The sequence below is a fragment of the Mustela nivalis genome (genome assembly GCF_964662115.1).
Source record: "Mustela nivalis genome assembly, chromosome: 8".
Lineage (NCBI taxonomy): Eukaryota > Metazoa > Chordata > Mammalia > Carnivora > Mustelidae > Mustela > Mustela nivalis.
Window position 1 is genome coordinate 12608111 of NC_139027.1, and position 22923 is coordinate 12631033.

A 22923-nucleotide genomic window follows, 5' to 3' on the forward strand; every position below is an offset into this window, starting at 1 on the left:
TCACTGTGGTACATCTTGGTAGTGATACGCCCTGAGTTTTCTCCCAGCGCCCCCCAGACTTAAAATGCAGGCACTGGAGAGCATTTTGCCTTCTCATCTGGTGTCCTTTCAATGGGGCTTTGAAACACAGAGGACAGGATGCAGTTCTGTAATGTGGCCCTCAACTCTAATGGGTTTGCTTTTAGCTGTTTTCGACTAGCCACTCCTGTTAGCCACATCATTTAAAAGCACACAAGCAAGCCCTGTTTAAGTCAGGGTCAGCAGCTCAGAAATAAATCCCACTGAGGCATTATTAGATACTGGGGTTAGGTTTTAGAATACACGCAAATGCAGAGGTATGTCATAGGAGTGGGAAGCTAGAAGGAACTTTGTGGAACTCCAGGATTGTGTGGTGTTGAAGGGAGATGGAGTTGTCTCTGGAAACAGGGTCTGGCTCCCCATGCCACGCACACAGACGTACACCCTCCAGGGGACAGAGGTGGTGCGGGCTGCTTTGCTGATTGCATAGACATAGACCAACCACAAAGATGTACCAATGGCATATAAAATTTCAGTTTGACAAGAGGCAAGGAGTTTGGCAGTTAAATGGTACTGATAGTTGCGTATTAGGAATACATTCGATACCACTGAACCGTACCCTTAAAAATGGCAAAGATGGTCAATTTTATGTCACATGTATTTTATCACAATAACAAAATTAAAAAAAAAAAAAGAATTTGAGATTCCTTTTTTTTGGTCTCAGATTCTTTCCATGCTTAAAAATTATTGAGAACTCCCCCCCTCCAAAGCTCCTGTTAATGGGGGTTATATCTATCAATATGTTTTTTCGGATACCATCAGTTTACTATAAAAGAGAGACAGAAATTATTTACATGACGGAAGATTTCACAACTTCAGTTACAAAATGGGAACTTCATGTGAATAGCATTACAATAATAATGTGTTTCAGTCTATGTGCTTTCTGAGAATGTCACGGTCTCTAAACAGGAAGTAATCCTTGTTATCTAGAACTACTTTGGTGCCTCCATATTTTGGCAGAAGAAATTTATCCCCAACTTTCATGCTAACTGGCTGAATCCCTCCACACTTTCCTTTAGAGCCAGAACCAACAGCTACTATTGTCATATACCATGCTTTTCCCTGAGGCTTTTCTGGAAGCATAATGTGTCCTTTTGTTACAGTTTTGGCTGCACTTCTTTCAACCAAAACTCGGTCCAAGAGGGGAGGAAACTTCCTAAACTCCTGTCCTGCCTGTGACTCCAGCCAGGGCAGTACATACTCTCATCTACCAATATGTATATATTAGAAATTAAAATAGTTACATCTTAAGGGCACCTGCCTTGTTCCATTGGCAGAGCACATGACTCTTGATCTTAGGGTTGTAAATCTTAATCTTGACCATATTGGGTGTAAAGATTACTTAAAAAAAAAAAGATAAAATCTTAAAATAGTTACATTTTGAAGTGTTAATTATTAATTCATTTAAAGTCACAGTAATATTCTCATTGCATGTTAACATAAATGGCCTATTTTTATGAAAAATAACTATCTTCAAAACAAAAACAATGCATTAGCAGGGAGCCTGCTTCCTTCTCTCTCTCTCTCTCTGCCTGCCTCTCTGCCTACTTGTGATCTCTGTCTATCAAAAAAAAAAAAAAAAATGCAAGGGTGGCATTGTTTTATGTTTTTAGAAATGTATTTATTGTCTGGTTTAATAGAAGGCAGTGGGATTCTTAGACTTGCCTCTTTCTTTAGTCTATGATCTCACACGTCATATGCTCCCTGGAAAACTCCACCGGACACTTGTGAGAGAAGGAAAGTAAACAGGAAAATATCTTAGTTGATTAGGAAAACAGTTTTGATCTTCTGGGCACTTTAAAGGGTCTTAAGAGTCCCAGAGGTCTCCTGACCACATTTTGAGAACTGTAAAATAAATCTGCAGCCATGTTAATTTTTTGTTATAATCTATGTTTAGCTCTTTTCATCAAATGTTATCTGAACTTGAACTTCAGCATTTCAATATATTGTTTTATCTGTGATTTCAAATGAAAGAACTATGTAGCTTCTGGGAAAAAAAAATACCATATTTCCCCCCCCCCCCGAGTTTTTGTAACAAATAAGCAACAAAAAAATTTTGTTTGTACCATCCTGTTGTTAACTTTTTCAGAAGCTACCAGATTGGTCTAGTGTGTAACTATTTAGAATTTCCCTTGCTAAACTAACTTGAGTAGGAAACGCAAGACATGGAAAATTTTGAGTGTGAGAATCAGGTAAAGAAAGCCATGCTTTCCTCCAGGGTACACAAAGTTTGCTTTTATCAAGCGTGCATTCCTGTTTACTGTGGAGTGTGTCCCATGGTGGTGCCCAAAGCTCTCTCCTGGGGCTTGATCTTGAACTTCACTCTTGGGAAGATACTTCAGGCTTCAGAGACTCTCCTTGTTCTCCCTCCAGCTCTACCCCACCCCCTTCTCCCTCCTTTGGAAAACTTGGAAACTCCAAAAGGAGGGTGCACTTAGGAAATGACTTGGAAAAAGCGAGGTGAGAGATTTCATGTTAATAAGTCAAATTGAAAGCTTTTTGGCTGGCCTTGTCTTGGGGGGAATCTCATTATTTTATACTTTTTTTTTCATGTTGATGAAGTATGGAATTAGTCACAGCAGATAGTTCTGGGAAAAGTGTTAAAACAATTCCTCCCAGGGTGGCTTCTAGGAGGTGGATAAGGATGATTGTGAAACATAAAACCTTTTTCTCCTACCTTCCAAATAACAGATTAGGAGCTGTATGAACGATCGTATTTATTGCACTGCATCTTTTGAAATGTTAAATGAAACTTTTTTTTTTTTTTTTTTTAATCCCATGAAATAGCTACTGGGGCAGCTTGCTAGAGCAGTAGACATTAGGTTTCTTGAGTTCCTTGCCAACATACTGAGGATTTATGATTTGGCAAAAGTACTCTTACTTCTAGTAGCAGTAAGTGCTTTTCTTCAATCCTTTGGAAAGGTCATAATGTGTTGGGTGCTCCCATTGGGTAGAGAGAAGCAATAGCTCGTGAGGCATCTTCATCCCAGTGTCCTGGAGCCCCCCGGGGAGGCCCGTATGTGAGGGCAGCTCCCAAGTGGCCTTCTTTGCTCCATTTTGAGCGGGAAAATCTTTGTCTTGTACCTTTAAGTAGATCATTCATTTAGTCATACTTCCACCCAAACCCCCCACTTGTCGGCCGTGTGTCAGACACTGATATCACTGTGTATCCGTGAGGTTGCTAAGGAACTGGGAACAGGGGTGCCTGGGTGGCTCAGTCGGCTGAGCGCCAGGTCACGAGCTCTGGGTCTTGAGATGGAGCCCTGCATTGGGCTTAAGCTGGGTGTAGAGTCTGCTTAAGGTTCTCTCTCTCCCTCTTCCTCTGACCCTCCTCCCTGCTCCCCTCCACCCAAAAAAAGAAATTGAGTGGAAGCACCAAGGAGACATGCCTACTTTTTTGTTCCTATTTGCATCAGTTTTGTGTGTGTCTGTACCTGTGTGTGTGTGTGTGTGTGTGTGTGTGTGCGCTCACGTGTGGTACGTCAAAGGGATGTGTCCTGAGAGAGGTGATCTTTGAGCTGATTTCTTGAAGACAAAAGTCGAATTAACTGGAAAAGAAAGGAACAGAAGGAACAGCTTCAAGGAGGTTCGGGAAGGAGAGTGCACTGTGGTTTGGGGATGGGGCTGAGGCAGAGGGTTTTGGAGTGGACTGGTGGATGCCGAGGCTAGAGAGGTGGGCAGGATGTTCTTGCTGTCTCCCCTGTGCGCCGAACCGTTCTGAACCCCACGCTAAAGAGCCGGATCGTGATGGTGCCTGCCTGTCTGGGGTGATCTGCAATTAGAGAAGTTCCTCCAGTCATTATTATTTTCCGCTGAGCATTAAGGACATAAAGATTAAGAAAAAATAGGTCCTGCCTTTGTGGGACTCATAGCGTGGTGGTGGAGGCTTCCAGGAAATTGTTCTACTGCAGTTCAGCAGGTTAGACACTCGATGGAGGCAATGGAGGCAGGCAGTGGTCGTTGAGGGCCTGGGTTTGGGGCAGGGAGAGTCCTGGGGTCAAGACTTGGTTCTGAAGACTACGATAAGGAATATGCGTCTCCAAGGGCATTCGGAGCAGACAAATGAGTGAGAAGTCAAAGATGCTTTGGGAGAATCTCAGGTAATTCTTTACAGTTCTAGAGTTTCAGTTGGTTGTGGAAAGTGAGGCTAGTGGATGAGGAATGGCATCAGCTAACATTTAATTGAGCATTTACTTATACTAAGCACAGAGAGCTTTATTTTTATAATGTCATTTTTAAACTTCATGACTGCTCTAATGTGGCATGTGATAGTATCCACGGTTTACAAATGGAAAAAAAAAATAAAACAAAACAAAACAAAAAACCCGAACTTGAAGAACTTAAGTAATTGCCCAAGGCCTCACAGCTAGGGGGTGGTGAAGCTGGGACTCACGCCAGCACTCTGGGGCCAGAGTTTATCCTGAAGGCAAAGACAGCTTTCAGAGGACCTGGAGACTGCGCATTATGGAAGGTAGCTTGAACTTGGGGTGGGGAATGACTCTGAAGGTGGAGGATGGAGATGGGTCTAAGGCAGGGAAGACAATGAGAGGTGTTTTGTAATAAACCATGGAAAAATACCAAGCACCTGAATTAAATCAGGCAGGGAGGATAAGGGAAGGAAAGAAATCTGAGAAAGGTTTGGGACTAGAGGATGAAAGGAAAATGCGGACACATTTATTTTAAGGTCCCAGTGGGACATTCAAGTGGACATGTCCAGTAGGCTGTTGTAAGAGTCTGAAATGGAGAGGGGACATCAGGGCTGGAGATACACACCCAGCCTCCGAGCACAATGAAATGCCCAGGACGAGGAGCAGAAGGACAGGAGAAACCCAAGGGGTTGCAGTGACAGGCATTGGAGATTATCTCCCGCATACAGATTTTTGTGATTTGGCTCACAAGAGCAAAACATTAAAACCAGTGATTGTCAACATTTAGAAAATTGGGAAAGTTCACATAAAAATAAGATCTGTGGGGGTGCCTGGGTGGCTCAGTGGGTTAAAGCCTCTGCCTTCAGCTCAGGTCAGGATCTCAGGGTCCTGGGATCGAGCCCCGCATCGGGCTCTCTGTTCAGCGGGGAGCCAGCTTCCTCCTCTCTCTCTGCCTGCCTCTCTGCCTACTTGTGATCTGTCAAATAAATAAATAAAATCTTAAAAAAAAAAAAAGATCTGTGGGTGTTCTTGACAAGTTGGGCGATCCGATCCCCTGATATACCCAAATACGGGCCAGCAGTCCCCTTTTGCAGGGCTGGTGCTCTCCAGCTTGTCACAGCAGCCAGACGTCCCCTATTTTTCATTTCAGTCACCTGCATGGCCCCCAAAAGGTATTTTATTTTGTGACACCCCCCCTCCCCCCGGCCCCCAGATTTAAGATTTGGGAAGACAAAGCAGAGTTTTGCAGGAAACCAGGAGTGAGAAAGTAGTCAGAGAGGTGACATCAGTGACCCTCAGGGGCTGGGAGGAGGGCAGTGACAAATGCCTTGGGCAGGTTAAGTCACATGCAGATGAGAAGCGTGCTTTGGGTTTGGTCATCTAGAGGTGCCCTTAGCAAAAATGTTTATTCGGGTGTTAGGGCAAGAATTGCACAAGAAGAAGGAAGGGCGGGTCTAAAAAGTGATTTTAAGAAGCTGTGCTACAGAGAGAGTTGGGGTTGGGAGAGTTTGTTTTGTTACTTTTTAATATAAGACTGACTTGATCGGACCTGTATAAGGATGCATGAGATACAAAATAGTACTTTCTTTGTCCCTGACTCACATTTCGTAACTACAAGGAATCCAGTATTAGGTTTGGTTTTTCTTATTAAAACAGGGTGCTCCAGGGGCCAGAATGGAGTGAGGTTTCTTGCATGTGTGTGAGGCAGCCCTGCCGAGTTCAGATCTCCCCAGCATTAGGTGCCTTCTTGCTGGTTTGAACAACAGAGCCTGCAAATGGGCGACGGTACATTTCAACAGCAGCAGGTCGAGTGGAGCAGGGCCCCTGTGGCCACTTACTCCCCGCATTTACTCCTGGGTTGTGCACTGCCTGTTTCCTTATATCGCTCAGCAGGTGGGATCTGTGTGATGATCTCATATGCTAGCGTCACCTCTATTTCAAGCTCCAAGACTGGGCCTTTTTCTGGTTGGATGCCATGTACCAATTTTTCCATTTACTTTTTTGTATTTGTCTTATGACATGATTTGGTCTAATAACTTAGTGTGTGTGTGTGTGTGTGTGTGTGTGAGAGAGAGAGAGAGAGAGAGAAAGAGAGAGAGAGAGAGAGAATTTGTCTGTCCTGTCTTTTTTAACTTTATTTTTTCAGTATTCTAAGTTTCATGGTTTATGCACCACACCCAGTGCTCCAGGCAATACGTGCCCTCCATCATACCCACTAGCAGGCTCACCCAACCCTCCACCCCCCACCCTTTCAAAACCCTCAGTTTGTTTCTCAGGGTCCACAGTCTCTCATGATTCACCTCCCCTTCCAATTTCCCCCAACTTCCTTCTCCTCTCTAAGTCCCCATGTCCTCCATGCTTTTTGTGAGACCATATGATAATTGACTCTCTCTGCTTGACTTCTTTCACTCAGCATAATCTCTTCCAGTCCCGTCCATGTTGCTACAAAAGTTGGGTATTCGTCCTTTCTGATGGAGGCATAATACTCTGTAGTGTATATGGACCACGTCTTCCTTATCCATTTGTCCTTTGAAGGGCATCCTGGTTCTTTCCACAGTTTGGCAACTGTGGCCATTGCTGCTATGAGCATTGGGGTGCACGTGGCCCTTCTTTTCACTACATCTGTATCTTTGGGGGAAATACCCAGTAGTGCAATTGCAGGGTCATAGGGAATCTCTGTAGTCTGTCTTGTCTTTGATGAAAACTCTTTATTAAGAAAAAAGAAAAAAAGCAGCAGCTGATAAATAAGCTAGCTTTCTACTGGGATGACCACAATTTCACAGACATATTTACTGTGATTTTTCTTTTTTCCCAGAAATACAGTGGGCAGGGAGAGACTTTAAAATTCAACCTGGTATGGAAGCCGCTAGCAGCCAAGCTATATAACAAAAGTCACCTAGCTAATTAATGCAACAACTAACTTTTAAGAACCTACTGGGTGTCAGACAAGGTTGTAGGCACTTGGGATACGGATATGGTGGAGCTGTCGTCTGAGTGGGGAAATAATAAATATGATAAAGAAATAAAGTACATGTCTTGAAGTATATTTTAGGGAGTGATAAATGCTTAGGAGAAAAAATAGAGCAAGGAGTGGGGGGATGGGAGTTTCACTAGGGGGCATTTTAGATAGGGTAGCCAAGAAAGGCGTCATTTGGAAGATATCAATTGAGTCCCGGCCTGAAGAGAGAGGGGGAAGCAAGCCATGCAATCCCTTATGGATAGGGCATTCCAGGCACTGGGATCAGCCAGTGCAAAGGCCCTGAGGCAGGAATGATGAAGGAATAACAGGGACACCAGTATGCTGGTTGGGAATGAAAGAAAGAGGGGAAGGAGATGAAAACAGACAAATAACATGGGAGAAGGGGAGTTTTGCTTTGAGGAAGATGGAAGACATTGAAGAGTGAAAAAGAATGAGTGACATGGTATGAGTTACATTTTAACAGGATCTCTAGCTAATGGATTCTTTTCTTTTCTTTTCTTTTTAAAGATTTATTTATTTATTTATTTGGCAGAGACAGAGAGAGAACATAAGCAGGGGGAGCGGGAAAGGGAGAGGCAGGCTTCCTGCGGAACAGGGAGCCTGATGTGGGCCTGGATCCCAGGATCCTGGGATCATGACCTGAGCTGAAGACAGCTGCTTAACTACTAAGCCACCCAGCCACCCTAGCTAATGGACCCTTAACCCTTTTTGTGCCATGGACTCCTTTGGTAGTCTGGGGGAGCCTATGGACCACTTTTCAGAACAGAGTCCTTAAATTAAAAAAACAAAAACGAAACAAACAAACAAAAATAACCCCAAGAGTCACAAAATATAAAGGAATCCAACTGTATGGAAATACAGTGTTATCAAAATATTTTAAACCTACTTATGATTTAGTGATGAATGTACTTCTATATCAACTCCTTAAGGATAATCTAGCAGTAGGTCTATAACTATCATGATTTCAAGGAAGTAATGAATTTATGTGATTATTTTCTGAGACCTGGAACAAGTGTGCTATGATATGAGATTACCTGGAATTTCTGAAGGGGTGAAGTCACTGGTCCTGCTGTTTACTGCCCTGGGCCACTGCCTGCATTTTTAATGGGAGGAATAACTAAATTTTAGTTAGAGATTAGCAAAAATTAAGATTTTTACCCCCGTATTTGAATTCAAGGACCTCCTGAATTCTCTCTACTGAGCCCTGCTTTCCTTTCCTTTTTTTTTTTTCCAGTTATGTTATGTTAGTCACCGAACAGTACATCATTAGTTTTTGATGTAGTATTCCATGATTCATTGTTTGCATATGACACCCAGCGAGCCCTGCTTTCCTGTGCTGTTCGGGGGAGGTGAAGAGAGAAGTGGGGTAAATTCTTGAGATGTTGCCTACGTCTCTGGCCTTGCCTCTGTCTGCGCTTCATAGACACTGCTGGGATTCACTGTCATCCTAGGTCAGCAGTGCCTGGTGGATTGTTGTACCCAAAACCAGCCTCTAATTTTCCAGATGTTCTGGAAACGGCCATAACTCTGAGAGGTTTCGTTTTGTTTTTTTAAAGATTATTTATTTATTTATTTGACAGAGATCACAAGTAGGCAGAGAGGCAGGCAGAGAGAGAGGGGGGGGGGAAGCAGGCTCCCTGCTGAGCAGAGAACCCGATGTAGGACTTGATCCCAGGACTCTGGGATTATGACCTGAGCTGAAAGCAGAGGCTTTAACCCACTGAGCCACCCAGGCACCCCACTGAGAGTTTTTTTTTTTTTTTTTTTTAAACATCTGCCTGATTGTTTCCTTGTGGTTAAGTAGTTCAGGAGACCTGAGACCTGAGTCACAGTCCTTGTTTCAGTAGATTCTTGGTATGGCCACCTGCAATCTGTTCTCCTTTCCTAAATCTGTCACTCACTCACCCTGGTTATCCTTGGCTCACAGAGGTGTGGGCTAGTACAGGTAGGATTCTTTATATTCTACATGAATATCTCTAGGTCACAGGGCTCCATTAGCCAGACTCAACTTATTTTCTGATCTCTGTGCATACTACAAGCTTTCTCACCCCTGTGGCTTTGTGTGGGTTCCTTCCTCTCCTGGGAGAACGACCTTCTTACTCTTACTGTTTTCTTTACTTGTCCATGTCTGACCCAACCTTCAAGCCTCAGCTTAAATGCCACCTGTTCCTGGAGTCGTGCCTCCTTCTTGATCCCAGAGGTATCCCTTACCTCCTGTGAATTTCCACAGCACCTCGGTACCTCTCCTCAGGGTACCTGACATCTTCTGGCTCATACTGCAATTATTTATTTACCTGTGTACCCTCCTCTACCATTTCTAACCAACTGTAAGCTCTGAGGGTAGGAGCCACGTTATCTTCTGTTCTCTGTAGTTGCCGGGACAGTGCCTGCCCCAGAGCAGACGTGCATGAGCAGCAGAAGCGTATGATTCTACAGATGCCAAAGGAGACCATCGCGGAAGATCCTACCTCACCCAAATCTGTATGTTCGCTTAGTGTCTAGCCTGTTCCCCCTTCCCCTCCCCAGGTACTGACCAAATCTGCTTTTGATCTTTTATTTTTTCCAAAAAGAAACGATTATTTACTTATTATTTTTTTTGATTTGTTACTTATTTATTTTTAAAAAATTTTATTTATTTATTTGAGAGAGAGAGAGAGCACAAGCAGGGGAGCATCAGGCAAAGGGAGAAGCAGACTCCTTGCTGAGCAGGGAGCCCAACATGGGGTTCGATCCCAGGACGCTGGGATCATGATCTGAGCCGAAGGCAGACACTTAACAGACTGAGCCCCCCAGGCACCCCAAAACGACTATTTACATAAGTGTTTCATCATACTTGCAAAGAAAGTCACACAGCATTGAGAGGTACTGAGTATAAAGCAAAAGTCACTGAATTCTAGCATCCAGGGTGAAATGCATTTAACACTGTAGTGTATATTCTTAGAGATTATTTTTTTCCTTTGTAAAGTTAGACCTCTTTTATAAAGATCAGATCATGCCATATGTTGTACTATAATTATTTTGTCTTTGTACTTAACATATTGTGGTGACCATTCATGAATCCATAGGTAGTGGAGTGTTGTGGTTCAGAGGATGGCTTTAGAGCATTATTGTATCAATTCAAGTGAGGCTCTCACTTAGTAGCTGTTGACCCTGGAGAGCTAGTTAATTTTTCTATTTACCAGCTCCTCCATCTGTAAAATGAATCCTGTAAAATACTACTTGTTCAAGTGCTGTGAGCGTTACGTGGGTTCAGACGTGCAAACACCCAGACATACTGAAACACCCGATTGAGTATGCGGGAGCTCTTTCTATGATTATTTCAGCGTTTTTAATGGCCACAGAATATCCCATTACCTGGCTACCCCCTGATTTGACGATTTCCCCGTTGATGGACATTTAGGTTGCCTTTGACTTTTCACTTTTATGAATAAGTACTGGTGCCCTGAATATCCTTGGATACCCATCCCTGCACACTTGTCTAATTTATTCCCTCAGCAGACAGTCTCAGATGGGAGACTGCGACTTTGTAATGCACATTGCTACAGTGTCCTCCCGAAGGTTTCCTTTTGCTGGTTTCCATCACTATTACCATGGCATGATAGGATTTTTCCCCCCTCCTCTCTAAAACGGCTTGCTCCCCGTTGCTCTTTTAATCACTGTGTTAGTGCAGACGCTTGATGCATTAGCTATGGAAAACACAGGGACAGATGAGACTGAGCCTGGGGTCCAGCCCCCTGGGTGGGCTGATTTGCCTGCCTGTGTCCTCGCTGCAGTCTGAGCCCCTGATTTTGCCTAGTTCTGCTTCAGGGGGTTCCTGAAAAGGGGAGGAAGCCAGGGGAGTTCCTATCTGGGGCTGGTGGAACAGTGGCCCCCACTTAGGGTGTCCCAGAGCCCTGTTACCAAGTGTGGATGACCACACTGGGGTCAGTGGCTGCGATGTTTTGCTCCCTCTTATGTGGGGCCCACCCTTCCACAGGGCTTTTCCTCACTTTCCTTTCTGAAGAGGTGACTAGGTGACTCAGCAGCAGCTTGCGGTCTCCCTCTGTTCCCCAGGGAGGGTTGTCTAGGAACACAGAACCCGAGGAGAGCAAAATGGTGTCTAGTTACCCATGCATCAAGCCTTAGGGATTTCTGGAGATGGTATTGCATTTACTCATTCTGGATGGCCAAGTGAAATATAATTTATATTAACTTTTGAAATATAATGTAGAGGCTTTGCTTTGGAAGGCACTTACTGGTTTCCTCCCTGAAGACCAGAACTTCTATAAATTCATTTTTAATCCCTGAATGTATTAGGTCCTGAGAAGTGTTCATTTTCTTCTGGGGACAGAGCAAAGATTTTTAAAAAGTCATTGTTAATTCAAGGGTTTCTCATGTTAAGCTTTGATAATTTGGAAAAACGAAGTCATTCAGAGATATTCTTAGTAGTCTGCTGTCTGAATCAACTGGGAAGTGATGTAGTCTTCTGGTTGCTTTGGATTATAGGATTTAAATGTAAGGACAATTTTTCGGGCATCCTAAATCAATTACAACAGTCTGATTGTGAGATTTTAATTTTATTTAAGCAAAACCTCAGACTACAACTCTCATTAGTAAATCAAGATAGAATTAGGGTTGAATTTCACCTTTTATTAGTATTCTTATTATTGCATTACTCTTAGATTTTATTGAAAATTAGTCTATGATTGATAAATGGGGCAAGACTAAACTGGCCTGTCATCTTTGCATTTTTCCTGGGACATCAATGGGTTTCCACAAGAGTGGAGCTTGGTCAGGGGTGGGTATGGTCAGCAAGAAGACTCCCACCTACAGAGAGCTGTAGTAAGACATCTTTCAAGCTGTCTTAGTGTGCTGTCCTGTGCATAATCCTGGCATCAAAAATGTTAGCAAATATCAGACAGATTCTCAGAGAAAATCACTAACCTTTACTCTAGACTCCAATTGCGTGAAGCATGCTTCAAGTCTGAACAAAAGGTTAACTTGCCTCTTATCTTTTCTTACTGCAAAGTTTTGCTTGTCTGATACCAGAAATGCCATGACTGAGTCCTAGAAGAACAAATGTCCGGGGGAGCATCCCTGGCCCGGGTCACAGACGTGTGACACAGATGAGTGCCACCTGCCATTCTGAGCTTTCTGAACGTCCAGCTTCCAAACGCGCATCGAAGATCTTTCTATTCTAATCCAGAGCAGGGGTTCCCAACTGGGGACGGTTTTGCTCTCTGGGGCACATTTGGCAATTTTTGTTGTCACGACCTTAGGGGACAGGGAGGAGATACGCTCCTAGTGTCTTGTAGGTCAAGGCCAGGGAAGCCGCTAACCATCCTATAGGGCATCGGACCGCCCTCTGCAGGAGGATTGTCTGGCCTCAAAACATCAGTAGTGCCAAGGCTGGGGAAGCTCTTCTGGAGAAGTTGTCAAAGGCAGGGTATCTCCAGGGAAGCCGGCTGCTTGTCAGGATGATGCTAAAAGGTGCCATTTACCTGGTGACCTTATCCCAGGTCAGGCTCAGGCTCTCTGGCAGCCTGCCAACTTCAGAAACTCACTTCCAGGTGTCCCACAGTTGATCAGACTCTAGCAGGTTGACTCTTACAGAAACTTACAGAAAATGGAGTCACTAAACCTCTTCCTACCTTATTACGTTCCACTAAGAGGTATATCTAGTGGATGGAGTGGACATGCTCGTGTGCTGTCTGTCGGCGATGTGCCCGGAAGCTGAAGTCACCATCGGGTGCCTTGGAGAGTCAGAATCAAAACAAGGAGAGGTTTTTGGGCATCTAATGATACCTGGAACTCTAAGTGTAGACACTTAAAAATCCACTTGGGATGTCTCCATCAGGGCTGGACAATCCTGCCTCTTCAGGATGAGACCTTTGGAAAGTGCTGGGAGGGGTCTTGGGCAACCAACTTAGATTCACCAACTTAGATCTTTTACACTTTCCTCCTCTGCTTCCCTTGCTGACCAACTGCCTTTCATTATCCATATTGATTCTTTTAATTAATTTACTCTTTAGTCTCATTGCCTTGGGGGAGAGGAATTGGTTCAATAAAAATGTGTCAAGCACAATTGTGTAACAGGGATAATGACTATGAAGACTGATTATAACACTGTCCCTAACTGGAGGCTTCTCAGTCTAGTGGGTAGACGGAGGTGACAACATTTCAGAACAATGTGAGAAGGGCAGTAGCAGGTACATTCAGGATTCTGGGCAAGTACATCAGACCCAGATCTATGCAGCAGTGTCCCTCAGAGAGTCTGTTTTGATCTCTCAGACACTGATTTTATGGTTTAATTTTTGGAGAGCCACCTTAGTCCTGTGAATCTGAGTCTTAAGAGACGGACATTAGGAGTTATTATTACCCCTGGGTACTGTCTGCTTGTCCATTTGATTTTCCTCATTCTGTTCCAAGATTGGATGTCAACTCTCTGGATGATGAAAGAGTCCAATAGGTCACTTAATCTTCACCGTTCCCTCTCAATAACGGAGCCAGTCTTTTTGTGCATTTTTGAATGCTGTTGTCAGCCCACCAGGAAATACAGCCAAGCTGGAGGGTCCACCAGAAGGATGCTGTAGACGGCCTCCTTTTTTATAGTGAAGAGATTTTCCTACAGAGGCCAGCAATACTTGAGCGAACGTGATGTGTTTTGCCACGATCCTGCTGAATTACTCAGCAAAGTCAGAAGCCTGCTTAGGTACTAAATCACAGATGGTCCCGTCTTCTTCTGAACCATTCCACACTGATGGCGTGCTGGGAACGTAGAGAATGGAACCATGTGGCGGGATGGTTAAGTAGGAAGAGGAGACTGTGTTGGATTTTTCTTTCTCAAGTCTTCTGGTTTGGGACCCATTCTGCTCACTGCTCCCCGCCCTTCACTTTCCCTGACAACTAACTTTTTTCATCAGTTACTCGTATAGTCATATCAAAGTTGATTTTCTGTGCTGAGGGGGCATCAGGCAGGCTTACCTCAGTTCGAATCCTGGCTCTGGCATTGACTGGGTTCAGGACATTGGACAAATCACTTCCCTGAGCCTCGATGTCCCACCTATAAAATGGGGATCACAACAGTTAACACTCCCAGTAGCTGAGGGCAGAGGTAATGTGTGTGAAACTCCTGGAAGGTTCCTGGCATGTTGTAGGGACTCAGGGAATGCTGGTTATCATTTTACATGGAAAAGTCACGCTTAGAATGGGAATGCCCTAGAAGGGGTGTGCATTGACGTAAAGTCACACCGAGAGCTACTGAGTGGTATTATATCTTTTCCAAAAATATAGTTTTTTGGATGGGAGTCATAGTGATGGAAAATGAGGCAGAACCCTGGCATTCTGAATTTGTGGGGAGACAGAGAGAAAAGGCAGGCTGGGAGATTTGAATTTATCAGACATTGATGGAGGGCCTACTAAGTACCAGTTTTTGTAAAAAAAAAGACACACTTGGCCCCCCTCACAGTCTGTCCCTGGGCCAGTCCTTCTGTGATGAGCCAGTGCCCAGCAGTGGTTGGGGTTTCTTAGAAAGAAAGCTTAAGTGCCAGATAGCTTAAGTACTTTGCTAATTTTTTTCTTCAGTAATTAATATAGTCATGTCAAAGCTGTTTGCAGCTAATTATCCCCCAGCAAGATTAATCATACCTTCCTTTAACATGTGCTACATTTGGGAAGGTATCTGACAGGCAGAAGAAGACTGTACGTGTGTGCTGTACCCTTGAGAAAAGGCACAGCAGCATTTCAGTGGGACACAGATATTTGAGACTGACCCAATGTTGTATTGCTGGGAGGCTGTGCAGAAGGAAGAGTAGGAGGAGCACTTTAACTCCTGAGTTGATTTTATTTATTCCTGCTGAGATTGCTGTACCTCTTCTGCTAAAGAGTCCCAGCTCAGAAATTCACTTTGGGTAAAGCTGCACTCCCCCCCCCCCCCCGCCGGATCTTTTCTTGTTATCTTTATTAGAGGTGAAAATGCACTGAAGGATTTCTCTGGCCATTATTGGGATCAGGGTGTTCCTGCTCGGCCCCCTCTCCCTTGCCCCCTTGATGTTGGTAGGAGACCGTGCTTTGTTTATGACATTTGGTCCTGCGCCTGGGAGCTCCTAAGGTAGAGAGGAGGGGGCAAGCACTGTATCTTGTGTGTGATCCCAAAGCCTATGATAATTCCAGGCAGATCTTAAGCTATAGTGAATGTTTGTTTAATGACTGACGTAGCCGAAGACACTTCTTTCATTTTCTTTCTGAAGCTCAGAATCCATCTTTCCTTCCTCCTCTCCACCCAGCCCGGGCCCCCTTTAAGACCTACAATTGATTGGAAAACATGAAAATCAGTGGATGGATGCTTAGATACTAACATAAATCTATGGGAAGGCATCAACATGAAGCAAGGCTTACCTTTTTGGGAACTGGAACTTTTTTTGCTTTCTTTAATTTATTCAGAGAGAGAAATGTAAATTTGTCCTTTTGTTTTGGTACAAGCTTAAACTCCCTAGACACACTACGCGCACATCCATAGACACACGTTTAACCAGAGGACTCTGATCCAGCATGCATAGTCACTTCTGATCTGTGAAATATAACAATGGACAAAGAAAGCAAAATCGAATCTGGCCAGGCTTTGAAACCTATTGATTTCAAATTAGAGCAGCGGTGTTAATTCTATTAGGGCAGTCACACTGAGAACTTGGTCTCTGAAATGGATTAAAATGTATTCATTTAGAAGCCTATAAGTATATCCTTGATAAATTAGCCAGGAAAATAATGCTCCTAGAAGAAACTGTGTGGGAAGTGAATAACCACAGTCCTAATTGTAGTGCCTCATTTTAGCTTTGGATGTTTTGTTGGCTTTGGGGTCAGTGGAGATGTCCCAAGTGTCCACTATAGTCAAAACCCGAGGGTCCTTAAGCCTGAGAATGACTGCAAGTCTGGTCCTGGGGCAGCGATGTCTCCCGATCCCTGTGTCTAGTGAGAGGGATGCTTCCATGGAGGCGGGTGGAGGGGAAGAACACTCCGTCCCTGAGAGGAGATGGGGCTCTAAGAGATGGGTCGAGTCGGTGAAGTGCCCAGATCACTGAGTCTGAGTTAGAATGTCTTGGGTGTGTTTCTTCCCTTGGAGCTAAAACTTGACGTCTGGCTTCTTCTGCAGGTGAGAATGATTTCCCAGTGATTGCATTGGCCCCTTCAACCAGAAAACAGGATTCTTCTCTTCTTGTGGCCACTAAATGCCTCTGTGTACCACACACACCCGTGAGGGAAGAAGGGCGGAGCTTCTTGGATGATGACGGATGTTCTGCTGGGCAGGATGAGGGCAGAGAGTGTACCATCGACACCACAAGGGTAAGAGCCGCCACTGATCTTTCCTCTGGTCCCATCACTAACCGGAGAGGGGAGAGTGAGCCGCACAGAGCAGTGACAGAGAGGAAGGTCACACACCAGGGAGACTCTTCTGACTAACATTCGCTGGCATTTGGGGCAGATGAGTAAAGGCGGGAGGTGAGAAAGCCAGCCTGGAAGGATTAGGTTGGGTTCTTTTGGGGGAGGCACCAAGCCCGATTTGGAAGACTCAGTATCCCTCATTGCTCACTCCGCCTTCTGAGATTCCTGGCTCAAACTTGAGGAAGCAACAGCTGCCTTTATTGTGTTAAGATTACGTTTGAGTCCATTTAAGTCAGTCTGGCTTAAAATGGGCTGTGGATTGGTAAGTCTGGCTCAGGTCATAGAAGGGCCGGGGGTTCCTGGAAAGTACATGGTTTGGAGACACATGTTGTTTGAGCCAAATAATGTTGAACACAGGTTGGATCAATTCCAATTAAACTTGAGATGCCCCATAGAAAAATCAGGGTTTCTGGGTCTCCTGGCCCACTGTATACATGGTGCTGGCTCTCTGTTCCCACAAAGGACTCTGGGGCTGAACGAGCTTTGCCTCTGGAGAATTCACTGCAGTCCCAACCAAATTTGTTTAACTTACTTGTTTGGCCGCTGGAGGCATTTCATTTCCCCTTGTCTGGTCTAGATCTTTCTGCTAGCTCTTTGACAAAAACAGTGATAGCCTTTTAATTCTTCCGGATCAAAGCGAGTATCTTTCACTGGATTATGGACAGAAATTAGCATACGGGTCTGAGGCTGCGGAAGCGGCCATGCCTGTTTCCTTCCATGGAACAGCTTAGGGTGTAGGGACACTACCTGTGGGGGGCGGGGGGGAGAACTGTGAAAGAATTATAATATCTTGTGGGGGGTGCTAACACAATTGTGCATTGGGGGCTGTTGGGAGAAGGTGAGGGGGCTGAGGAACTGGGGGGGGGGGCACGTGTTAATTTGGCCCAGGTGCATTCAGATTCTCCAGAAGTCCCCTGGACCCCAGTATGAGCATGTGTTTGTGGGTTCCCCCACAAAGGTGACTCCTGAGAGGGTATTACCTGCAGAGTAAAGGCTCCCCTCTTATGGTGGAAAATCTTCCATCCATGATTCTTTTTTTTTTTTACCAAGGGGACAGATTTCTGGCCACTCATTTCTGGCCTCAGTAAATCCCCCAGCCTTCTGAGTGGCCTCCGCTTGGAGAGGAGCTGTAGGAATGACAGGATGCCCGGGCTTTGCAGAGAGGAGTAGCCACATAAAGAGAGGCCCAGAAGGAATGAGTGCAGTCCTGATCCGACTGTCCCAGGTGGCGAGAGCTGCCTCTTTTCCAGAAGGCTCTTTGAAGTTTGATGTACTCTCCAGGCTGGCGCTGGGCATGACCTTCTAGATGGCTTATAAGTAGCCGTTCATTTCCTGGAATTGCACTATTTTAGCTGCTCCAATGACACTGGTTCAGGAAGGTCTGCACTAAGGAATGCCAGCATCTCGGTTTCTCAACCACACGGGGTGAGCCCTGCAGTGTCACTGACATTTCCCCGTGCTCTCTGCTCTTCTTCTCTGCCCAGCACTGATTACCAATCTTCTGTTCCTTACGTGTTACACCAGTGTACGGGGAGCTGGCTGGGAGAGAAGGTCAGGGAAGGCGCCCGGTGGGAACACCTCCATCCACAGGTGTGGACTGACTTTAGGTTTTGAATTCTGTTTCCATCTGCTTGTTTTTATTTGGAATATTCTCACAAGCCATGGGCAGAAATAGAATTTAGCACAAACCTAACCTTTTTAAAAACACGAGTGATTGTTCTTTTAAATTTATTAGGATGAAATGCAGCTCTCAGGATAGCCCAAAAAGGTGACAATGCCCTATTTTTTTTTTTAAATTTGATGGAAAGATTAATGTAGATTTTGGACAAGTAGGAGGGCAGAAGGAATCAAAGCCTTTGACTACAATTGTGGAATCGATTGAAAAAAGTGATTCTGCCCAATCAAAATACTGACTTGTATTTGTTATGCTCTTGTTACATTTCTGAACAAGCAAGAGCATCCGCAAAGCCACTCATGCACATGTGTCTATGTATATTTGTCTGGCTTAAGAAGACCCAGTTCTGAGAGTATTTCTTAAGTGAGTTTGAGAACGGAAAACAAAAAGAGAGGGAAGTGGACTAAGAAGAGGTGAGTAAGAGGTTAATGGCTTCAAAAAGCCTTTTAAAGGGTGCCACTTGGAGAGAGGAAGATCAATGCCAGTTTTCTTTTAAGCTTCCAGTGAATACCTTGGATTTTTGACATCTTTTTCTTTCTTTTAAAAAAGAAAACACCAAGTAAACACCAAGGGACCCAAGGTGGCCAAATACAGTCTATAGTGGTCCCACGATGCGTAATTTGGGGTGATAATGGGCAAGGGGAGTGGCACAGGGAGCTGACGTTCTTGAGAAAAAGAATGAAAATAGCATCGGAGTTTTCAGCTTTGTGGCCAGATGCCTTTTGTACTCCCAGATGTGCCTGATTTGAGATCCCATGTGTCCTCGTCATAATTATACCAAATCCCCTATTAAAGAGTATAGTGCTCTTTTTTTTAATTTTTAATTTTTTATAAACATATATTTTTATCCCCAGGGGTACAGGTCTGTGAATCACCAGGTTTACACACTTCACAGCACTCACCAAAGCACATACCCTCCCCAGTGTCCATAATCCCACCCCCTTCTCCTAAACCCCCTCCCCCCAGCAACCCTCAGTTTGTTTTGTGAGATTAAGAAAAACAAGATGGGATTGGGAGGGAGACAAACCAAGAGTATAGTGCTCTTTAATGAGGATGATGAAAAACTAGGTAAATTCAAAGATCAGCCAGTCCCTCCTCCCTCCCACTTAAAAAAAATTAAATACTCATATTTGATGCATAGTGGAAAGAGTCTACTGCATAAAATCTGGATAATGTTGGGTAGACTCTGTGCCTTAGGTGTCCCTATTTGCAAGGTGGGGTATAAGATCCCACTTAGGACAGTTAGGGAATTAAAGGACATTATTCATTCATTCAGTGATGCCTCCTCATCGCCCCCTAGTGCCCAGGTACTACATGGACTGCTGGGAATTCTAGGATGAAGGACAGTCTCTATTCAAAGTGCTTACTACCATGCATGACCTGAAAAGGTGCTTCGTAAATTTTTCTTGAAACATTTTGGATGGAGAATTTTAACATGGACAAAAATAGGGAGAATAATACATTAAACTCCTGTATGCATCATCCAACTGCAACAGTGATCAATTCAGTGATCAATGCCCCCTCCAGCGTTCCTGCAGTTTTGAAATCCATCCTACAGAAGTAACCCTAACACCTGAGAGGGGTAGCTGAGCAGGCACCGGGACGGTCACTGACCGACAGGATGTCTCTGAACAGTGATGTAGTGTAGTAGTTGTCTGCTCTTGGTCCCTGTGGTGAAGAACCCCGTTCAGTCCCTCTTCTTATGACTCTTAAAGGACTGCCCCTCAGAGCTTCGCGGGATCTCTGGGGGCGTGGCGGCCTCCCTCCCGGGCCAGCGGGTCGCCCATGTAGTGCTCACCTCACCGCACTCTCATCGACATTGTTCTAGGACATAGTATAACGAGACAGTACCACAAGTGAACACGTAATGCCAGTGCATAGGAACATTCTCGTAGGAGTGGTTAGCGAAGCCGACACCTCATTTCTGCACTTTGTCATTAGCTATTATCCTCTAACGTTTCAGTGTATCCTTACAGAAATAAAGCAGCATATAAAAAAAAATATGGCCATATCTTTTATGAGCAAGAGACACCTCCCCCTCCTCCCCCCAACCCCCCACCTCCTGGCTCTCTTACCAACCTCCCTCCCCAGGGATTATTTTGAAATGAACCCCAAATGCGGCATACTTTTATATTTTAGTATATATTTTCAAAAGGTAATGGTTCTTTTAAAAGAGTATACTTCCAATACCATCAACGCATTGAAATCTTAACAATAATTCTTTTGTATTATCAAGTATCTTGTTGATACTCAAACTCTCCTGTTTTTCGTATGTATTTTTTAAAGCATTTGGCTAGTTAAAATCAGGATTCATACAAAGCCCACACCCTGGATCTCTCTGATACATCGCTTATCTGGTCTGTGCTGTTTCCCACAGTCTGGATTTTGCTGTGTCACTGCACATGTTCCTCTGAAATCTCTATCTGATTTCAAATGGCAGATCTAGATTCTCAAAAACATTCAGGCCCGATTGTTGGTTGTTGTTGAAATACTGCAGAATTGCGTATATACTTCCATCAAGAGGCATGCTCTGTCTTGTGTCTTCCCGTTACTTCTGACTCAGGTATTGTTATTCTGACGTAGCTGTTAGTTAAGTACCGCATCAGCTTTTTATCTGGGTTTTAGCAGCCTAGATCCATTATTGTGTGATGACTTGCATTCCTTCTTCATTAGCTGGGATCCTTTCTTACATAACAGTTTTATTGAGATACATTTCACTTATGATAAAATTTACCTTTCTAAAATGCAGAAGTCAGTAGTTCTTACTATTTTTTAAGGCTGTACAGCCAACTAATTGCAGAACATTCTTATGACCCCTGAAAGAAACACATACCTACTGTTGGTTACACCCTATTCTTTCTTCCTCCGAGCCCCGAACAACCACTTTCTAATGGGGTTCGCCTATTTTGAATGTTCCATATAAATGGAATCATAGAATATGAGGTCTTTCTTGGTTTGTCTTCTTTCATTAGAATAATGTTTTCCAAGTTCAACCATGTTATAGTACCTGGTACTTCATTCCTTTCTATGGCCAGATAAGATTCCTTCGAATGGACACACCATTTTGTTTATCCCTCCCTCTATTAATGGACATGGACGTTTGGGTTGTTTTCCCTCTTTGACTCTTATGAATAATGCTGCTTTGAACATGAATGTGCATGTTTTGTTTGAAAATATGCTTTCAATTCTCTTGGAAATATACTTAGAAGTAGAATGGTTAGGTCATATGCTAACTCAATGTTTAACTTGTTCAGAAATGGACCAAATTATTTTCCAACATGGTTGCACCGTTTTAACTTACCCCTGGTAATGCATGACGGTTCCAGTTGCTGCATATCCTCACAAACACTTGCACTATAGTACAATGCTTGTATTATTATTCCTTTTTGATTTTAGCCATCCTACTAGTGTGGTGTTATCTCATCTTTTTGATTGTCATTTTCTCTGATGACAAATGATGTCCCTCTCTTCATGGGCTTTTTGGCCATTTTTTTATCTTCAGGGAAATGTCTGTTGAAACCCGTTCCCCATTTTTAAGTAGGTTATTTGTCTTTTTATAGGTTGAGTTGTAAGAGTTCTTTATTTTGGATACTAGATCATTCTCAGATAAATGATTTGCAAATGTTTTCCCCCATCATGTGGGTCACCTTTTCATTTTCTTGATACTTGTCCTTTGACCTGATAATGTCCTTTGAAGCACAACATTTTTAATTTTCATGAAGTCAGTTTACCTATTCTTCCTTTTATTGTATTATGATTTTGGTGTGTATCTAAGAAGTCATTTTAATCCAAGGTCACCAAAATTTATGCCTGTGTTTCCTTATGCATGTTTCCTAGTTTTGGCACCTATACTTAGGTCTCTATTCATAGATAAATTAACCTTTGTGTATGATATGAGGTGGACATCCAGTTTTATTCTTTGACCTGTCGCTATCCAAGAGTTCCAGTACCCTTTATTGAAAAGATTGTTCTTTCCCTATTGAATTGTCTTGGTGTCCTTGTTGAAAATCAGGTGATCATAGATACGGACTTATTTCTGGATTCTTAATTTTTTCCCTTGATCTACCGGAGATGATTTTCTTTTCTCCCCCCTTACATTCCAGAATAATGAACTGATACTCTAATACCCTCCAAAGGTGACCAATATATTAATTTCTTTCTTTCTTAAAAAATATTATTATGAACTCAGGGATTTTAACATATCAATATAGGTCAGTCTATCGGGAGATTTTTTTTTTCTTTTTAATGCACAAATTTACCCTCTTTGGCCAGTGAGAGTGTCCTCAACTTGGCCCAGAGTCCTTTTGACTCTGCCCCTGTCCTTGTTGATAGCTTCCTGGCTTTCTAATATAACAAGACAGTACTGGCTTATCTTGGGTATTTCTTTTTTTTAAATTTAAATTTAATTAACCAACATATAGGACATCATTAGTTTCAGATGTAGAGCTCAGAAATTCATCAGTTGCATATGCTGAATGCTCATTACGTCATGAGTCCATCACCCAGTTACCCCAGCCACTTCTCCACCTCCCCTCCAGCAAGCCTCAGGTTGTTCCAAGAGTCTCTCATGGTTTGTTTTCCTCTCTGATTTATTCCCATTCAGTTTTCCCTCCCTTCCCCAATGA

At 43.7% G+C, this 22923-nt stretch overlaps 2 protein-coding genes across 5 annotated transcripts in view; one reads left to right on the plus strand and one right to left on the minus strand.

Moving 5' to 3' along the window:
* The window catches only part of KCNS3 (potassium voltage-gated channel modifier subfamily S member 3), a 38438-nt gene that overhangs the window by 8278 nt on the left and 7237 nt on the right, over nt 1–22923 (plus strand). For all 4 annotated transcript variants that reach the window (XM_082745799.1, XM_082745801.1, XM_082745798.1 and 1 more), the window contains exon 2: nt 16334–16524. The gene's annotated coding sequence lies outside the window, so the exon portion shown is untranslated. The remainder of the gene's footprint in view (nt 1–16333; nt 16525–22923) is intronic.
* LOC309870601 (10 kDa heat shock protein, mitochondrial-like) lies at nt 946–21613 on the minus strand (the record flags this gene model as incomplete). The annotated part of the gene is made up of 4 exons (XM_082742990.1): nt 946–1251; nt 14170–14248; nt 16433–16561; nt 21600–21613. The coding sequence occupies 4 exons, from the start codon at nt 21611–21613 to the stop codon at nt 946–948; spliced, it is 528 nt and encodes a 175-aa protein (XP_082599116.1).